Source organism: Gigantopelta aegis, chromosome 4, assembly GCF_016097555.1.
Source record: "Gigantopelta aegis isolate Gae_Host chromosome 4, Gae_host_genome, whole genome shotgun sequence".
NCBI lineage: Eukaryota > Metazoa > Mollusca > Gastropoda > Neomphalida > Peltospiridae > Gigantopelta > Gigantopelta aegis.
In genome coordinates, this window is record NC_054702.1 from 96,325,966 (window position 1) to 96,345,824 (window position 19,859).

Consider the following 19,859-nt stretch of genomic DNA (forward strand, 5'->3'; position numbering starts at 1 on the left):
TGCCGTAACACATCCTCAGTACACGGCATACGTTACGGTATTGACGTTACGGCATTGACAACATGTACAAGAAGTGTTCATTGTATTACATATATTGGCGTAATGCATATTTTGGTGACACCTCGACCACTTGTTCAACGCTCTGAATCTGTTGATAAAACAAATATTTGAAAAACAACGTGTGTCTTAGGATAATGTACGTTACGTTATTGACTATGAATAAGCATAACCTTCTATCAAATCAAAGAAATCGGTCAAAAACCGTAGAAACTTACCTCTGCGAGTCTCAGGAAACATTCACAAATGGCGCCAGTATGAAGAGGCTTGATGAAGTCACTGACTTTCTTCATTTACCCTGCTACTCCGGGAGATGTTGGATCGATATGTATTCGTTACGGCATTGACATAAACTTGGCGACACTAAATTTTGACCCTTCCCGACACGTTTTTTTCGTGAGTTTTACATTTATTGACTTTTTGTCACTTGCATATTAAATTCCGAACTGAATATAAACTACTTAATCAAAGAAACCTTAGATTATTACAATATTTATTCGAAAAATATTAAGAAACATTTCGCAATAGGCCTTTGGCGACATGCTGATTTGGAGGGGTACCGCATATTCAAGATCCCTGTTAGTGAGCTTTTCTTTTCCAAAACGTGGAATATAGCATTGACCCATAAAGTGGTAACATGTCCTTCATAAATAATTTTTGTCCCAACTGAAAACCGCCGTTATTGTGGCACATATCGGTGTTTAAATGTTGGCGAATTGGGTTTGCGTCTTTTATCACAGAAGCACCCAAACGGCCTTCAGCCTCAAGAATCGGCCTCAACAGCTCTCGCGCGATCCAGCGTGATTTCAAGCAAGGGATCATTCATTGATTGATTGAAGTAGAACTCTTTAGTGTTGAAAAACGCGTTTCCAAGCATTTAAAATTTTCTAAATCAGTATTTGTGATATTTTTTTATTAGCCACTATTGTTTTAATTTGATATAATTTGTTTTTGAAATCATAAAAATGGATGGAAAAGCAAAGACTGAACAAGATGGCCGTACCAGAGTAAGAAACATTTAATATTCGTTTAAACAAATATTGAAATCTCAAATGTTTGTTAATTTGAATTTATTTTTTAAAACATTTGTGTGTTTTGGGGTGGGGTTTTTTGCTTTTTTTTTTTTAAATTTCGATTTTCACACCTTTGTGATCATCAAGTTACTTTGTATTTTTGCAAGTTATATATCGTACCGTCATATAAATTCGAACATAATATGTTTTTGAACAGCTCGTTTGTACTCTATTTTCCACGTGCATACTGAAGATTAACAAGAAGAGGTTTGGCATCGTTCGCTACAAAAATGTTGCCCATAAAACTTCCTTGTGTAATTATGGCAATTAATTTATTGAAAAATAAAATTGATGAATCGCTGTCCAAGTTTTGGATACATACCAATGTAGCACTTTACTGCATTGGCTATATCTGCACTCGATGTGCCATCTGCTTTGTTTATATCAATATTGAATACATCATTCACTTTAAAGGGAAATAAATCTGATTCTTTTAGAAAAATATGGAAGCCTGGTTAGACCATTTCTTATTAACGTTTGCGAGACTTTACAATATTCCTTTTCTGAAGGTAAGGGTTCCTTTTTTCTTTTTTAGACTACTTCTCGCACTGAGAGATCTAGATCACGTCAATACATCCACGAAAATCTTTCTAAGGCATATTTGATGTAATAAACGATCGCATAGACATCCGTAAAGCTGCCAAAAGATTTTTAGTCCCAGTTACAAAACTGTATGACCGAAAATAATTTGTACGGGATGTGTCGTCCCAGGATGTTTTGTACTCACTACAATTTTAGTGATTTTAATTGTATTGTAGTGCTCATATACCAATAATAATATTTTTATTATTATTTTGGTTGGAAGTTTTGAATGCGTGTTTGTTTTTTAGTTGTACAGTATGCAAGTCACAGTGTCGTGTTTCAGTGTGGCTAGGTTGCCATAACTCTAGCCTTGAGTCGATGTTTGCTGGGTTGCCTGTAGTCAATCATAGTTTCCATTATGTACAGGTGCGCTTACATCTGGGGAAGGAATTGGTTTTCTGTGGTGATTCTGGGATTGGCGTGAGTTTTTATATGTATTTATTAGTTACCTATCAGTCTAATTTGGTCGTTTCATATCTTAGTCATTTCGTACCATTGTAAAAAGTCACTTTGTACTCTAGTCATTTCGTACCAGTATATAGCAAGCGAATTTACCATATTATGAAAACTTGTAGCCTACTGCATTTTTGCTACAAAGATTCAATATTTATTTTAATTTATAATTTTTTTGCGTTTATTTTGACAGTTGGAAATTCAGAACACATTATTTCCAGTTTACCAGACCCTCATTTAGGAGATAACCATATGGAGTTTTGAACGAAGGCATTAAAATGAAAAATTTACGGACATCAAATAATATTTATGATATGAAATGACCAAGGATGGAAATGGCTAGGGTACAAAATGACTTTTTGCAATGGTATGATATGAAACGACCAAATTAGTTAAGAAATGACCATGTTACGAATTGACTAGCAACCAGTCCAACCATGTCAATGGGGGGAGGGGGCATTTCTCGATGAACGTAAAAATATATTGTCATGGAAAGTCGTATACTGTTTATGAATGAAACCATCAAATGAAAATTAAATAAGGTATGTTTCAAATTTAATTATAATGATTATCTGTTATTTCTGTTACGTTCACCTGGGTATTAAACAAAAAATTAATTCTCAAATTTGTTTTAATTAATTAATTTTAAGTTAAATTTATGGATTTTTAAAAAAATAATTGAAAGTGGTTGTAAAGTCTTGGATTTATTCAGGATATTTTGTCAGGGTCCTATGAGTAATGTTTTTTGAAAAATTAATGCAATCAGGGGTGCAGAAAGTACTTGCAATGCAAGTTGGAAAATGCAACGATCCGTCCGACAGGCAATCTGTATTTTTCTGACTGATTGTATTTTGGTTTTATTTTATAAATTTCGAATTTTGAAAATCTATATGAAAGAACTGAAAAACTGTCTTTATTAGAATATTTCAAAATATATGCCAAATTAAAATAAATTTCACTAGTTGCTTTTAAAATTTGCAACTGGTGAGTGCCAGAGCTAGTCCTGACTTGCTTTTTGGAAGGGGCCAATATTTGTTACTGTAGAATGCCTTGATAAATCCCAGAAAGTGTTAACTATTACATTATTCAGTGTTGTAAATTTGGATGGAGTATAGCAGGTCAGGTCTCGGGGCTCGAACTTAACGATGGCAATTGCCGTCGCTGACATATAAACTGCTGTCAGTTGGGGGCGTCACCGATGGCACTTTTGTGCCACCAGATAAAAATTACTGCCATCAGTAAAGCTCCTTGCCAACGACAAAATTTAAAACATTATCTGACATTATTTAACAAGTGTTAGGGTCGTTGCTGTTGGCATACTCAAAATTGCCATCGGTGTGCCCTTTCACCAACCAATTAATTTTTTTTAATTACTGGTGGTGATAAATTTTTTAGTTTGAGCCCTGGGTTTTAACATGCACATTCAGAACAAGCTGTTGTAGCACATGGCTGTCATGGGTGGTGCAGGTGTCGACTGTCACCGGCTCATCCATCCAGGACAGGAAAAGGTTTGAGGTGGGTGGGATAGGGTGTTTCCCATGCTGTTATGTGCAAAGGAGCACAATCAGCTCGACCAGGGTTAATAGTGGGCGATAGGGAATATGGCCCTAAATGTAGGGCTATCTCTGGCACTCCCCAAATCGCCAATTGCGAATTTTAAAAACAATTGGCGAATTTTATTTTAATTTGGCAAAATAATTTAAAGTATTAATTGATATTTTGTTATAAAATAACTGGGTTTCTATAAGTTTAATAGATAATTTAGCTCTTGCTAAATGTCAGTATTTATGACAGAGTGTATATATGTATTAAAAATATGTCATTTATTTTTCTTACAGTGTCCCTAAGCAGATTAAATAGACCTAGTGACAAGTCTTACCAATGTGTGTGTGCCATAAGTTCAGTGTGGTTAACATGAACAACCCAATATGATTGTAAGTGAAATGTTTAGTCGACATGGACATTGTTGGTTGTTGCAGTGAGCTCCATTAACGTGTAGTGCTGTAAATAACATGCCCCTGTGACATTTTAATGTAACTTTCATTAACTAGTGTTGTGTTAGATACTAAACTTTAAATACAATGTGTGTGTGTCTGTGTGTGTGTGTGTGTGTGTGTGTGTGAATGGTCCACTGACTTGGAATTTTCAGCTTTATCTTTTGTAGGTTAACAGGGCTTCTAGAATTTTTATAAAATCCACTAGCCATGGGATCAGTGATTTTAAAAATGTACTAGCCACAATTAAATATTCACTAGCCTTACTTTACTGTAAGTTAATACAATTTTACTAAATAATAGTATTAGTAATAATCAGATATGTCACCTAAAGAGGGAGATAGAGCTTAAAAACACTAACACTGGGGAATTGGGGTGGGGCAGGATATTCATATAATTTACAAAATAGACTTTAACTACAACATTTGAAAAAAACAATTCACTAACCGTCGGTCATGGCACTGGCAGTAGTAGTTATTTACTAGCCCAACATTTAATATCACTAGCCATGGGAGTGGGGATACCATACTCTAGAAGCCTTGGTTAATTTAGAATGCCATTGTATATAGTGATTACAGAAGAAATATAGATCTGTGTATTTAATTTTGAGTTGGTTGTGTGTATGAGTTGTGTTTGAGTGAATCCTGTGTTGTATTCTTTGTGTATGATGGTCGTTAGTTTAGTGTATACTTTGTTTATTGTGTTGCAGTTATTGTAATTGGGTTTTTACAAGATCATAGAGGAACTAAGAATGAGAGTATGTCATTAGTTATTTTTAATGCTATTTGTATGTACATATTTTTGTTTTGCTATGTATTATGTTAACACCTTTCAGTTAACCATGGATATAGAAAAGACAATCAAACATGGAGCTTGTGATATGGTGGAACAGATTTGCAGGTATTCGTTAAAGCAACTTGATCAAGCTGACAGATTGAGAAAGGAGAATTAAAGAAAGGGTACAAGTCTTAATCAAGGTAAGAGATTAAACAAATTAACTTCAAAGCTAGTAACTAAATTAGAGGTATGCCTGATACAGGTTTGAGCATGAATTAAAACAATAAAAATAGAGTATCTCTCTGCCTTTTCATTTTATTTTTACCAGGTATATATATTTACAAAGAATAAATGTTCCCTGACCAAATGTGATATTTTATAATGTAAATTGTGAATGTTGCCCGTACATCAAGCATTCGCTTTACCACTGGGCTACATCCCGCCTCCCCACGTTATATTGGGCATCTTGGATCTTGTGTGGAATCCCATTTTAAAAATGTCTATATATATAGTAAAACTGTGGTTAGTTTTAAAGTATGCTGCTATAAGTCTTAGTATTTATTGCTGAATATATATATATGCTATTTGTAGATGACTTCTGAATGGTTAATGTTATGTCAAATGTTAGTCCGTTTGAGTTCATTTTGTGCTATTTCCAGTATAAACCAGGGATTACCCATAGCATTGACCAATGAATGATATCCGTTTTTTTGACAGTTGATTGGAAGTTTTAGCATCTGAAGATGATGTGTTTCACATATGACTTTATTGTGCAAAATGCTTGAATTTTTGTATGGCAATATGATGAGACCAATATGATCTTTTATGGAGCATTAAAAAAATTAATATCGATTACATCGGCCTCCTGCCTAGGTCAATATTAAATAATAAAATTTCTGTTACATTTGTTACAATATAATGTCATCCCATTGGTCCAGTCATAGCAACGGGAGTTTGTTCATTTCTCGATAAATGTGAAAATTACGTCAGCATGGAATGTCATACCTGATGACGTCATGTTATATTTGTAAATTGTCTTACTGAGCATTAATGTTTTAACAAACAAAAATATTCAAAATAAAATATGAACTTTTAATGTTACTATTATTAAGTATGTTACAAATTTAATTATAAGTATTGTCTGTTATTTATTTTACGTTCATCTGAACATAAAAGAAATAACAGACAATCTGTAATTGTTTTGGTCCATAATACATCATATCAGTCTTGTCACAGTGCAATAATTGTTATTGTTGTTTATTGTTTTTGTGGGCTTTTTTGTTTTTGCTTTTGTTTATTAAATTTATGAATTTGCTTTGTTGTCCTGTCGTTACTTCAAATAATGACATTTAAAAGGGGGTTTGGGGTTTTTGGGGAGTTTCTTTACAGGAAATAAGTTATAGTGCAAAATGACGAAACTGAAAAGAAGTACTGTTTGTCGTATGTTATTGTTTAGTCTTATAAACGACAAGAAGTAGCATTGTCATATTTATTGTTGATGTTTATAGAACAAAAGATATGAACACAGTTAACATTCATATATTGAAAACTTGTAACAGTTATGGACCCAGACATCAAAATACACCAGAGGTGGTAACTTTGCTACACTGCTCAGACCAAGACCCAGACCCAGTATTGGTGTGTTTAGAGCTTAATACACTATATATAGTCAGGTTTCACTACCCAGTCAGTTGTCATTGCTAGTGATATGGATATGTCGTAAAAGATATCCAAACAATGCATTCTTTTTAAAGAAATTACAGGTAACATTGCTTACAAGAGATTGAAAATATTTTTTTATTAGCATCTCTCAATTTAGCCGAAAGTAAAAATTGCATTTTTTAATTGTACCTTTTACTGATTTTAAGTTCTTTGTTACACTGTATGACAATTAAATCGTATTAGTACAAATGTACAATGAGAAGTGGGGCTATAGAATTTTAAAATTCACTGATCTCATGTTTAATGCTTGCTTAGAAAGCTTTTGAAGCCCTCTATGTATGAAGACAAATTGATTGCCCACAAGACTGTCATCGACCTTTGGTTTATGATGATTACCAGTTGTTTGACAGGACTAAGTTCCAGGCAGGTGTGCAGGGGATGTTTTCCAGGATGTCATGTGTCCAGCCACCCCTATAAACTTCGCTTTTTCTTTGGTAACAGTTATTCTACCTAGTGATACTATTTACTGTCTGTAATGGAAACCATCTTTAACATAAATTATTTACAATTTGATAATGAACCTTGACATAGCGTATGTCAATAACATGCATAAATAATGCAGTATATTCTATAATATATATGATTAGTTTACTTTAAATTTTCAGATCACTCCATTGCCTATTTGGAGAGAAAAAAAGAATAAGTTTTCAGAAGAAAATAAGAAGAATTTCAAAGAAGGTAAAAATACTAGCAATTTCTCTGTGTTATGTAACATCTCAGTTTTCATACTTTATTATTTAAGCTTTAAGCAGTTGATATAAGCACTTTTGTGAAGGTATATCAAGGATGCTTCATTGTGATATCACTTTAATTGAATTGAAAACAATCTCATAATCCACATGTAAATGAAAAAAATCATTCATATTTATTTTGTTGATGGTTGGTGACCAGTAAAATGATGACTGTTCCAAGTCATAGTTACTGAAAGTAATTATAACACACATTTCATTAACTGACTATTAACAGTTAAAAAAACAGAAATTGTTTAAACATAGTTTTATAGTTCCATTACAACTCAAATCATGTTTTTTTCCTACTTTTTCCCCCCCAAATACCTATTTTTTTATGTATATGTTAATATCACTAAAGTATGGATTTCACACATTTGTTTATCTCGCAACAGGTTGAATAATGTTGCTACATATGCTGTTTGAGTGCTACTTTCTCCTACTTTTTCCTTCCATTGTCCTACCTTTTCTTCATTTTCAGTCCTACTTTTTCATAAGGGTGTTCTGGAAAGCGTGGAATATGATAAATAACATGCAAACACTTCATTAATAAGTTAGGTATTCCACAATTTGCATTAGATTTCAAGTCTGTTTCTTACATGCTAGGTTATGAAGATTTCACAACAGAAGGGATGCCCACTAATGGCATTAGTGTTCTTTGATGGGAGACGTTTAAAAGTAACAGGTATCTTTGCATGCAATATTTTACAGACATATAATTACGCACTTGTTTTTTCTAGGATATGTGATGGCATCAGCCACTTTTTTATACCGTAATTCACAACAATATATTCCATGTACATGTATTAATAACCTAAATGAAATAACTACTTTATCATTTATACTGGATCAGCATTATTTACCCACAAATGTGTTTCAACTTAATTACCCTTGATGAAACATTTGGCTCAGCTAGGCACCTGACCATGATTACATCATACTTCAGATCTGGAATTAATAAATGGCATTAGTCTAATAATTATATTGTTGCAATTTTTTCTATTTTGTGAAAATTGTGAAATAGAAATTCATATGTAAACAGTTTTTATACCTACAGAGCTGAATGTAATTTTTGTCCACATAGTTTGCTTGGATATCTTTTTTAGGTTCTCCCAGTCTGTGCAAAGCGGTTGCACTTGACATTAACACAGCATCATTATTTAAAGAAGCATCATCTTTACAAGATAAACATGGTATTTGTAACAATATTAAGAATAATAATGTTATATTAGATAAAAACAAGACAAAACAACAAAAAGTAATCATACTACTGCTATATATGTGTTCAGTTTAAAAGTGTAATCTGGTTTATTACCGTCTATACAATAGCAAGTATTGACTACTTCAGTTTCTTTATTCCTATAAATTGATCATATGTCATAGCTTAGGAATAATTACTGGAGACCTTGATTAATAATGTACACAAAAGCTATTTACAGGTTATGTTCAGTTTGAATTTTGTTACAATAAGTAAATTTGTGTTGCAATGTATGACTTAAAATTTAAATTGCCACTGAAATTTTTGTATCATGTGTTTATGTTAATAGATTTGCCAAGTCAACAAATTCTACGCCTCGATGCATCAATCGATTGGGATCAAGTTTCTCGACTTGATGTACTTCGAACAGCGTATTCGAGAGTGGTTCCAAGAAAAGGTATTTAGAAAATGTACTTAATTGAAATGTATATGGAATTAAGAAAATCGTTAAAGGCACTTTCTCCTTCCATTTTGTGTTCAGTGACCAAAGCTGGCAGCTCCACTGTGTATCTATATGACTTTAATTATGTTGAGTTTGTTGCAAAATTGTCACATAATGTACAGGGTGGCAAATTGAGGGTCGGGATCTGTCATTGCCACTTTTTGCCTATATTCATGGGTGGATCCAGGCCATATTTTTAGGTGGGGACCAAGAAAAAAGGGGCACATTGACTCGTTAAAAGGGCATCTTAATAAAAGTTTTATACTATGTGGTGAACTCCATTGAGACGCACATCTGCAAGCTTGCATATACACTCACAACTTAACCTTATGCATCTAATAATGCTTACGTGCCAAACAAATTTTATACAAACAAAAAGAGCACTTGAACATTTTGAGGGCACTTAAGAAATGTTTGGGGGATGCATCCCCCTGGTCCCCCCTCTTGCTGAAGTATAAATTTTATATGAAATTTATTTAAAATTTAATTGTGATCATTTGGCGTTTGCTTACCCTTTCTGTATCACTAATTTTATAGCTGGCAGCAAATATCCCACTTACGGTGGATGTCCACCTCCATTCTGGCCAGATGATGTGCCATTTGTGTCACATTCCAAAACAAAAGGTAACAGACATTATACCTTGTACTAATACTGTGGAAATGTTAGCTCTTTTTATGTCTTTTCTACATGTTAAGAATTTACATGCACTAAATTTTGTGTCATAACTGAAATGACAATAGCTAATAATATTAATGGAATATATTATGTTAAATTAAAAAAGGTAGTGTAGATTTATGTTAAATATCACATACACTCAAACTCTTAAAACATCTTTGGTTACCAAAGTGTTGTCTAAGAACAATAGAATTAGAACACTGTTATAGACATGGTTATTCATTACGGTTTTAAAATATTTATCCATTAAAAGTTTAAGCAGGTTTGAAAATTAACATGAAAACCATGCGGTCTGGTCGCCAGCAGGGCCAGTTGAAGAAAAATCGTACTGGCTCTTCTTAATTATCACACTGGAATTTAACTGCACAGGCAAAATCCAAACTAGTTTTTTTATTGAATAATAGCCATATGCTCACCGTATATACTAAGAATAAGAATAATTTATTTGCATAACACCCGAATATGGGCAGAGCAAAAATAACAATATAATATTAAATATACATTTATCTGCAGTAACAGTAACATAAGTATACATTAATTACATGAACAAACAACTGAATCAACAAATACATATGTAATTTAAGCCTTATTACTAGTGTGACGAAACATGCTCTTAAATTTGTTTCGCCTGTGGCGATTTTAAATGTGTTAAAAGGCCGTGTGCAGTTCCACATGCACTTAGCTAGCTGGGCAACTTGTTACGTAATACTTCTGCGCGACAGTCGTCGATCGGTACGCCTAATACACACCCGGCCAGGTGCGGAGGCCATGTGGCTAGTAGTTACGTAATATCTCCGGTAGTGCTGTTTATGGCCAGGAGATTGCTCGCGGTTGGCGACAGCCAGACTGACGATCAGAGAGAAATATACCGACTCTAGTAGAGGTGAATATCAGATGATAGGGGGAGGTACCGCCTTGTACCCCCAGGCGTTTTCTGATTTTTGAATAAATAGCTAGGATTTAGAGATATCGAGGAGAACGGAAAAGGAAGCTTCCTGGGAACGTTAGTCCGTTTGGACTTTCGTAAATATCATTTCTGCTCTGTGTATAACCTTGATGTGATTGATGTGACTTTAAATATTTTAATACTGTATTATACCAATATTCTTTAGACAGTGTCTTCGGTCATCTGACGAAGTAAATCGTAGACTATTTGTTCTAACATTATATGAGTATTTGGTAATATAAAGCTTAGCCAGTCATCCTAGCGTACCTAGGTAAACTGTAGGTTATTGTCTTTATTGTAATAGGTACCAGTATTAATTCTGTGTTACAAGATTACTGAAAGAGTAGTTAAGGGTTAATTAAAAATTAACCCGTTAGGAATAGAGCTGTAATTCCTTTATTAATTAAGTTCCCCTGGAAGCGTTCATAAATTATCACTGAACGAGTAGTAAGGGTTAATTAAAAATTAACCAGTTAGGAATGGTGTTGTAATTCCTTTCTCAATTATCACACGTGTGGGTGTGGTGTAACGGTGAAGTGATTCGCATATTGTGTAACTAGACACCTAGAGATTAACTAATTAAGTGATCAGTTCTGGGTTGTTATTATTGCTGTTATTAATTAACTACTACGGCTGTACATTTGTCAGCGTAGATTAATACAGATTCCAAAGTGTATTGTGTTTTGTTGTGTTTCTAGTGAGCTAAACGTGCTAGAATAATATATACTTTATATAAGATCGTATCTCTGATCATACCTAGACGAGCCAAAGCGGGTATATACAGCCTGTTACAGAGAGATCTAATAGATATACAGTTAGGAGAGATATTTTGATAATCGTGTTTTATTCAGTTACGGGAATTATAGAATCCCCGTGACAACTAGTGATATTATATTTAGTTAAAAGCAAGTATTGTCAGAAGTGTAGAGCCATAAAAAACCATCACCTATGGCGTTCGTGAATTATTTTTCACGAATCCACACACACTCCATTAGTTTATACAGATGTGAAATGCAAACAATTTGAAATTACTTCCAACTCATAAGCTTTCACGCAACTTAAAGCATCTATTTACAAAATTGCAAATGATAGGGCATAATTCCGGAATATTGTTGCGTGTAAGAAATAAGAATTTTTCATTATTAGTCAAAAAAAAAAAAATATGATTCTTGTTTTATTATTTTATGATGTAAATCATTTCTACAAGCATTATATATAGGGCATGTCATAATGAAATGATATTCGTCTTCAACTTCTAGTGGACAGTTGGGACAATATCTCTCATTCGCAGGGACTATGTAACTATAGTCCAGGCGACTCTTAGGAGATAACCATATGGAGTTTTTAGATTTGCAGGTGTTATTGTCTATTTTATCCCGCAAATGTCATTTTTGAGCGAAGGTGTTAGCCTGAGGTCAAAAATGAAACATTTGCGGGCATCAAATAGACAATAACACCCGCAAATCTAAAAACTTCATATGATTATGTCCATTGTAAACTGAATCGTTTTTCTACAGAACTAACTATATTTGGCATTTCTTGAAAAAAATACCTGGCTACAATCTAACTGTAGACCCTTGAATCGTCAGCTTCGCCTGTTCCAATTGCTAATGACGTCATTAGCTTTCCGGGTGTTATTGTCTATTTGATCCCGGAAAAAGAATGTAATTAACCAATCACAATACAGAACACACGACAGTCAGTTTACAATTAATTTTGAACCCAGTTATCATTTGGGCCTATGTTAGTATGTAAGTTAGTATGTTACTATGTATCGTCAACGTCCCTAACTCAGTAACTGTGTTTGCACAATCAACAGCTGATTTGTTGTCAGCTTGTCATTAATTTGTGAGGTTTTTCTTGACAGTTTATGAACATTTTCATTAACAATAAAGTTCAAGCAATTAACCGACCGGAAGCCCGGGTATCGCCCGGAGACAAAACCAGAGCCCGAATGTTAATGCCGAGGGGTACATTGTTCATATTTGGCACACAGATACACCTCGGGAATAATGAATATATATAATATTTTACTCTTGACAGTTGATAAGAATGAAGGTCATAAAAAATTGTTTTAATCTGATTTGATGATTATAAACTTCATAACAATCCAAAAATAATTACAAATATAATATGAAGTTTGAGTGTCATTATTAGTAAGTATGTATCAAAGTTAATTATAATGATCTGGGTATGAGAAAAAGCAAATCATCTTCAAACCTATGTGTAAATGACGTCACTGACTCCCACAGTTTGAGTCTGTGTGTAAAGTGACGTTAAGTTATTAGTCCCCTATCGGTTCATCCCGAGGGGACTATTGTAGGTTTCATCTCTGTCCGTCCGTCTGTCCCAGATATGTTTTCCGGATGTTTTTTGCAGAATGCTTTGAGATACTGAGCTGAAATTTTGTTTATAGTTTCATCATATACTGTTACAGATCAGAATTAACGTTCATGACGATTTACCCATTTTTGACGGTGTTTAACAGGGTTTCTGCCAGAGGGTAAAATGGGTATGGCGCCATACCCAAACATTTTTGCAGATTGTTTTTTTTAAGTTAACCTTTTGGACAAAATTAATTACTCTTACAATTACTGTATGATTTTCTTAACCCTAACACTAAACGTAACCTATTTTCTTTCTGGGGGATGCCTCCCATACTCCCTGTTGACTGTGGTTGCATTCAGTTCCATGGTCCCATACCCAAAATGTTCTGTCTGGCAGAAACACTGAGTTATGACCCTTGGACTTAGGAGATGTGAAAACTTGTTTTCTGGACTCTTTTATCACTACTGTTGCAGATTAAGTTTGTCTTTCATAACGATTTATCCATTTGTGACGAAGTTATGGCGATGTGAAAATTTAGTTGGGTCTGGTATGGGACGTGTATTGCTTTAGCAGTACTCTCAAAATGTCTGTATATCTATCTATATATATACATTGTATATATATAGAGAGAGATTATTACACAAGCTTGTGTCATGATTCACTATCACTCTGGCAATACAAGAATACTGACACTCATTTCGCAAAACATTACAATTCACACGCGAGTGTAATAATCTTTTTATTATCCACAGTATCCAAAATATTAGTTTTATGAATATTATTAATTAAATTTGTAGAAAAACAATAGTTATTCGCATCAATGAATACCTAACTGCAGTTTTTGTTTATTCCTTTGTCTTTGTTAGTTTCGTACCCATGGTCGAGAGCACACATGCAGATTGCGATCGTCAGAAATGAACATGCAGTATTTAAATTATACAAATTGCATTTAAATGTACACTGAATAAAATTAGTTTACAGTAGGCCCTAATCATATTTGTTAGATAATTTTAGATATAAATTTGTAAGACTGTGAGGTGACATTTAATAAGTTAGCTGGATTTTAAAAAGACTGTAAATTTTAATTTTATTAAAGGATTTGTTGTTGGTTGTTTTGTTTTTTTAAATAATAGAATATACTGTGGTGAAGTCGACATTCTTAGCTGAGGTATTTTGTAAGCAGAAATCACAACGAGCATTTAACACAACGCTGAAATCAACAGCAACAACATGGCACAAATTATGAAATCGCCACTACATGGGCTACTCTTCCGATTAGCAGCAAGGGATCTTTTATTTGCGCTTCCCACAGGCAGTATAGCACAAACCATGGCCTTTGTTGAACCAGTTATGGATCACTGGTCGGTGCAAGTGGTTTACACCTACCCATTGAGCCTTGCGGAGCACTCACTCAGGGTTTGGAGTCGGTATCTGGATTAAAAATGACGTTTGAGGTCTGCCTAATCTTTGTTGCATCAGAGTAGTGATTCTTTACCACAAATTAAATGACAATTTTTCATGAAATTAATTCAGTAAAAATTGTGAAATGAATCAACTGCTGATATTATCTGCAACTGGACCAGTTAGTAACATAATCAATCCGAATATAACAGAACAAGTGAAATCATATAGTAGTATTTTATTGACAAAAATGCCTTCATATAACGACACTGTAAACATCAATATCAATTAAAATAAGCTAACAGACAAGAGATTATCATTCATACTAGCAACATCATGCTTAAGTGTTAGTATTAGTGCTGTAGTAGTGATAGTATTAATAAAATTAGTATTAGTAGTTAATATTAGTAAAATTAATGTTAGTATTGTTCATATTACTAGTGTTATTAGTAGAATTAATTTTAGTAGTGTTAGTATTGTTCATATTAGTAGTATTAATATTAGTAAAATATTAGTAGTATTAGTATAGTTCATATTACTAGTGTTGATATTAGTAAAATATTAGTATTAGCAGTTGATATTAGTAGTGTTAGTACTGTTCATATTACTAGTGTTAATATTAGTAGTATTAGTATTGTTCATATTACTAGTGTTAATATTAGTAAATTATTAGTATTAACAGTTGATATTAGTAGTGTTAGTACTGTTCATATTACTAGTGTTAATGTTAGTAGTATTAGTATTAGTATTGTTCATATTACTAGTGTTAATATTAGTAAAATATTAGTATTAACAGTTGATATTAGTAGTGTTAGTACTGTTCATATTACTAGTGTTAATGTTAGTAGTATTAGTATTAGTAGTATTAGTATTGTTCATATTACTAGTGTTAATATTAGTAAAATATTAGTATTAGCAGTTGATATTAGTAGTGTTAGTACTGTTCATATTACTAGTGTTAATATTAGTAGAATTAGTATTAGTAGTATTAGTATTGTTCATATTACTAGTGTTAATACTAAATTTTATGTCAGTATCTCAAGACCTGGAAAAAAGTCTTGAAAACAAATGTTCACACCTACTAAGTTCAATGGACATAACTCAGTCAAAAATGGGTAAGTTGCAATGAAAGTGAAACTTGAGCTGTAACAGTACATTATAAAGATATACACAACATTTTATGTCAGTATCTCAAGACCTGGAAAGAAGTCTTGAAAACAAATGTTCACACCTACTAAATTCAATGGACATAACTCAGTCAAAAATGGGTAATTTGCAATGAAAGTGAAACTTGATCTGTAACAGTACATTATAAAGCTATACAATTTTTTTTATGTCAGTATCTCAAGACCTGGAAGAATACCAAGTGTGCCGAATCACCGGACGCGCCGATACACCATACACGGCTGTATTTCTCAAAAAGACAAAAATGGATATATAGCGTTTTTGAAAAGAACTCTACATATTATTTAACATTGTTGAAGCATTCAACAACTTCGTGAAAACATAAGACCGTATTTTATGTGCAGCTGATGTGTCGAGTGACTTGGGATTTACCCCTCTAACCAAGGCAAGTGCATTCTGAAAGAAATGAAATTGAAATAATATTTAAAATAAATTCTTGTTGATAATGGTCTACTGACATAGAAGAAACTCTAACCTATTGTAATAATAGAATGTTCTTAATAGCTTAGTCAAAATTTTATCAGATGATTTAGCAGGTTTTATTTATGCATTTCTGTTAATGTTTAAATAATATTATTTCCTGTATACTGTGTACATATAAAAAATAAAAATCGGTTGACTTTCCCAATGGGAATTGATATTAAAACTGTACCAGAAGAACAAATGGTCCACAGCTACTGCTACCAGACTGGCTTGCTGATGTCAGTGTCCCCTCTTGCCACTTTTCTTTCAGTTCTCCTACCACAGCAGCCCTGATTTCCATGAATGTTCTACAACAAATATTATACGTTACGGATCTTTACAAGTGAATGTTCCAAAATGAACACTGATAAATGCAATAACCTTGTAGGGGAGACCGGGGCACAGTGGGATATGGGGCACAGTGAGATAACCCAGTTTTCTCAAAAGTAGGTCGAGGGAATTCCCTGATGATATCACCTACAATGCATTATGGGATTACCCACATGCTGGCTAAAATCTTAGGAAGCCATTTACATGGGCTTTTGTTTCAGCCCAAATAAACTGATTTTTACCTCGCAAAGTAAATTTTAGGTAAGTTATACAAAATGTGTTTGTACTGAGCACCTGTATGGTGCAAAGTTTAATTATGCATGACGCAATAGGCCTGGTTCTGGGCCTAAAATTTATCCGAGCAATCGCAGTGTACATGTACACAGCATTGTTGGTGAATTGATTTTTTAAAAACCCCCAGTTTGGGGCACAGTGGGACATTGCAGCCAGGGCACAGTGGGACATGTCCCACTGTGCCCCATAGTACAGTATCGTGTCCCAACATGATATACACCCTCCTTAGAATGGCATTTTAAACTAATCATTATTATACTATTGAACTTAAATTAACCTACTGTCTGTATGATTAGGCCTGAAAAACCGTTAGGCCTAGTTTATGTTGCGATTAATCTTAAAATGATCTCCATTTTGCATTTCAGCTGTTGTCATGGTCCGTAAGAGGCCTGATAGGAAAACTGCCCAGTTTACGGCAGAGCAAATGAGGGCTGCTGTTGATAAGGTCATTTTAGATGGTAAAAGCATACGAATAGCTGCTAACGAATCAGGAATTAAGAAAGCAACACTACATAGATATGTTCAGAAAGTAAACGCGGGAACTATTGAACATTATGAGCCACGATATAATATGAGCCATGATATAATGTTCATTCTGTCTTTACAAAAGAACAGGAAAATAACATTGCTGACTAGTTAAAGCGGCAGCAATGTGCTATGGCTTAACACCAATGCAGTGCCGGATGCTAGCCTATCAATATGCCATGGCAGTAGGCATTGATTGTCCACAATCATGGTCAGCAAACAAGGCTGCAGGACCAGACTGGTTCTCAGCATTCCTGAAACGCTATCCACACCTGTCGTTACGGAGACCAGAGGCTACAAGCTTGTCAAGAGCCACAAGCTTTAATCGGCATAACGTGGGGTTGTTCTTCTCCAACCTGGATGACGTTATGAAACGATACAAATTTGCAGCAGCAGATATACACAACTTGGATGAGACTGGCTGCAAAACTGTCCAGGAAATGGCCAAAGTTAAAGTCGTTGCACCAAAGCAGGAGAGGCAAGTGGGTAAAGTAACTTCTGCTGAGAGGGGCACACTCGTTACTTTGCTCTGCTGTGTAAATGCATGTGGGAACTCTATTCCGCCTCTCTCTGTATCCCCACGAGTCCACTTCAAGGAACATATGTCACGTGGCGCTCCTCCTGGTAGTGTTGGTGTGGCCCATCCATCTGGTTGGATGACTGGAGAAAACCGTGTGGTATTCCTACATCATTTCATCAAGAATGTCCGCTGTTCCAAAGACCATCCAGTCTTGATCATAATGGACAACCACGACAGCCACATCACAATAGATGCATTGAATGTCGCCAAGGAAAATGGAATCGTGTTAAACACTTTCCCGCCGCATTGCAGCCATAAGTTACAACCGCTGGACCGTAGCGTGTTTGGACCTTTTAAACATTATTACACTCGGGCAGCAAATGCTTACATGAACAACCACCCTGGATCTACAATTAACATTCATGCTATTGCAGAATTGGTTGGTAAAGCATACCCGATAGCTTTTACCCCCCGAAACATCACTGCAGGATTTAAAGTTTCTGGTATTATTCCATTTGATTCAAATATATTCAATGATGAGGAATTTGCACCATCTTCTGTGACAGACCGTGAAGATGCAGGTGATGTTCACCCAGCAGCTCCCGATGATGACCGTAACGATGCAAGTGATTTGCGCCCAGGAAGTTCTGGAGGTAAGCCTACTGCTCCAGCAGAAGTAGGCCCAACACCTTCAACATCAACAGTTACTATTGACGCAGTTTCACCATTACCAAAGGCACCACCCAAAAAGACAACAGGTGGACGAAAAAAGGGCAAAACACAAATCCTAACGGATACTCCTGTGAAGCAAGCAATTGAAGCTGATATTTTGAAAAGGGGTAGTAAAAATGGTAAGGGCACTGAAACTGGTAGGTCTGCCATAGGGAAGCGAAAATTGCTGACTGACAGTGAAAGTGTTTCAAAAATAAGTAAATTAGATTCTACGGCACATGCTGAAAGTGAGGATCATGATGTGGCAGAAGATCTAGGCCTGTCGAAGCTGACCTTGGGGCACAGTGAGCGCCTTAAGAAAGATGACTTTGCACTTGTCAGGTTCCAAACAGAGAAAAACAGAGAAATTCATTACATTGGTGAGGTCCAGGAAATTATCATTGTTGAAGATGATGTAGAATACGAAATCATGTTTATGAGGCGTTCATCAAAGCGATCTTACATATTCAACTTTCCCAACATAGATGACTGTCTGATATTGAAGCCAAGGACATTGTGGCAGTCCTACCAGAACCTGTTGAGCAAGGGGGCAGATACTTGAGATTCCAGGTTGATCTTTCACCATTCAACAAGTCACTGGCTTAGGCTAGACTGAGGACAAAACTGGTTGTGACAGCATGGGACTAGAAGTAGTTTATAGTGTTCAGTTCATTTGTTCATTCCAATTCACGTTCATTCCAATTCACGTTGATTAAGTACATTTGTTTTAAGTTAAGCATAATACTCCAGAGGTTGGGCAGTATGCCTATTATGTTTTATTATTTTGAATGTTTTATTTATTTACGGTTTCCAATTAATAAAAACACTTTTTCAGCTATATTTTTGGTTCTGATGTTGTTGTACTGTACTCGGGAAGGTGTCCCACTGTACACCATATGCTGTCTCACTGTACCCCTGGGTGGGGCAAAATGGGACACCTTGACACCCTCCTTAAAATCGCCGATTATGACATATTACAATAGAGCCCTGCCACTGTTCTTTGCATTATATTTAGCCAGCATCTATAGCTTTCAGCACATAGCTTAAACATCTAGAGGATGTAAGCAGATTCAGAACTAGGAGTCATTAAGTGAAATATGTCCCACTGTGCCCCGGTCTCCCCTACTTCATTAATCAACAAATGCTTGAGAATTTGTTTTCATTTCTTGCATTCAAAAACAATTCTCACATTTCAATGTTAAGATTGCAAACAGCACACAAGTAAAAAAAAGAGGTATAGACTAACAGCACAAATAAATAACAAAAAGATATTCAATTGCATGTTTCTCTTTATATATTCAGACGAATTATTTAAACACATAATCTACTTACTTCCAATTGTTAATAACAGCAGAGTTTTCACCTGCCATGGAATCAAGAACACAAACCGATCTG

At 34.7% G+C, this 19,859-nt stretch overlaps 1 protein-coding gene and 1 long non-coding RNA gene across 4 annotated transcripts; one reads left to right on the forward strand and one right to left on the reverse strand.

Moving 5' to 3' along the window:
• The first annotated feature begins 866 nt into the window (after positions 1–866).
• LOC121371487 lies at positions 867–19,790 on the forward strand. 3 transcript variants are annotated; one of them, XM_041497416.1, is made up of 10 exons: positions 867–1,064; positions 1,961–2,132; positions 4,004–4,099; positions 4,995–5,136; positions 7,264–7,336; positions 7,993–8,071; positions 8,493–8,579; positions 8,934–9,041; positions 9,624–9,710; positions 17,074–19,790. In XM_041497416.1, exon 10 carries the CDS (start codon positions 17,359–17,361, stop codon positions 19,024–19,026), a length of 1,668 nt encoding a protein of 555 aa, XP_041353350.1. In that variant the 5' UTR covers positions 867–1,064; positions 1,961–2,132; positions 4,004–4,099; positions 4,995–5,136; positions 7,264–7,336; positions 7,993–8,071; positions 8,493–8,579; positions 8,934–9,041; positions 9,624–9,710; positions 17,074–17,358; the 3' UTR covers positions 19,027–19,790. The 3 variants fall into 3 exon arrangements, with proteins under 3 accessions (XP_041353350.1, XP_041353351.1, XP_041353352.1); XM_041497417.1 differs by having other exon boundaries at positions 2,079–2,132; XM_041497418.1 differs by lacking the exon at positions 17,074–19,790 and adding an exon at positions 15,778–15,907 and having other exon boundaries at positions 872–1,064.
• On the reverse strand, positions 14,661–19,859 carry LOC121371490. The gene is made up of 3 exons (XR_005957800.1): positions 19,797–19,859; positions 16,275–16,392; positions 14,661–16,018 (listed from the first exon to the last, which is right to left on the reverse strand). It is a non-coding gene; the product is annotated as an uncharacterized LOC121371490 (long non-coding RNA).

What these genes read in the sequence shown, in the direction of transcription:
- LOC121371487 (XM_041497416.1), top strand. Translation starts at nt 17,359, where the DNA reads ATGTGCTATGGCTTAACACCAATGCAGTGCCGGATGCTAGCCTATCAA.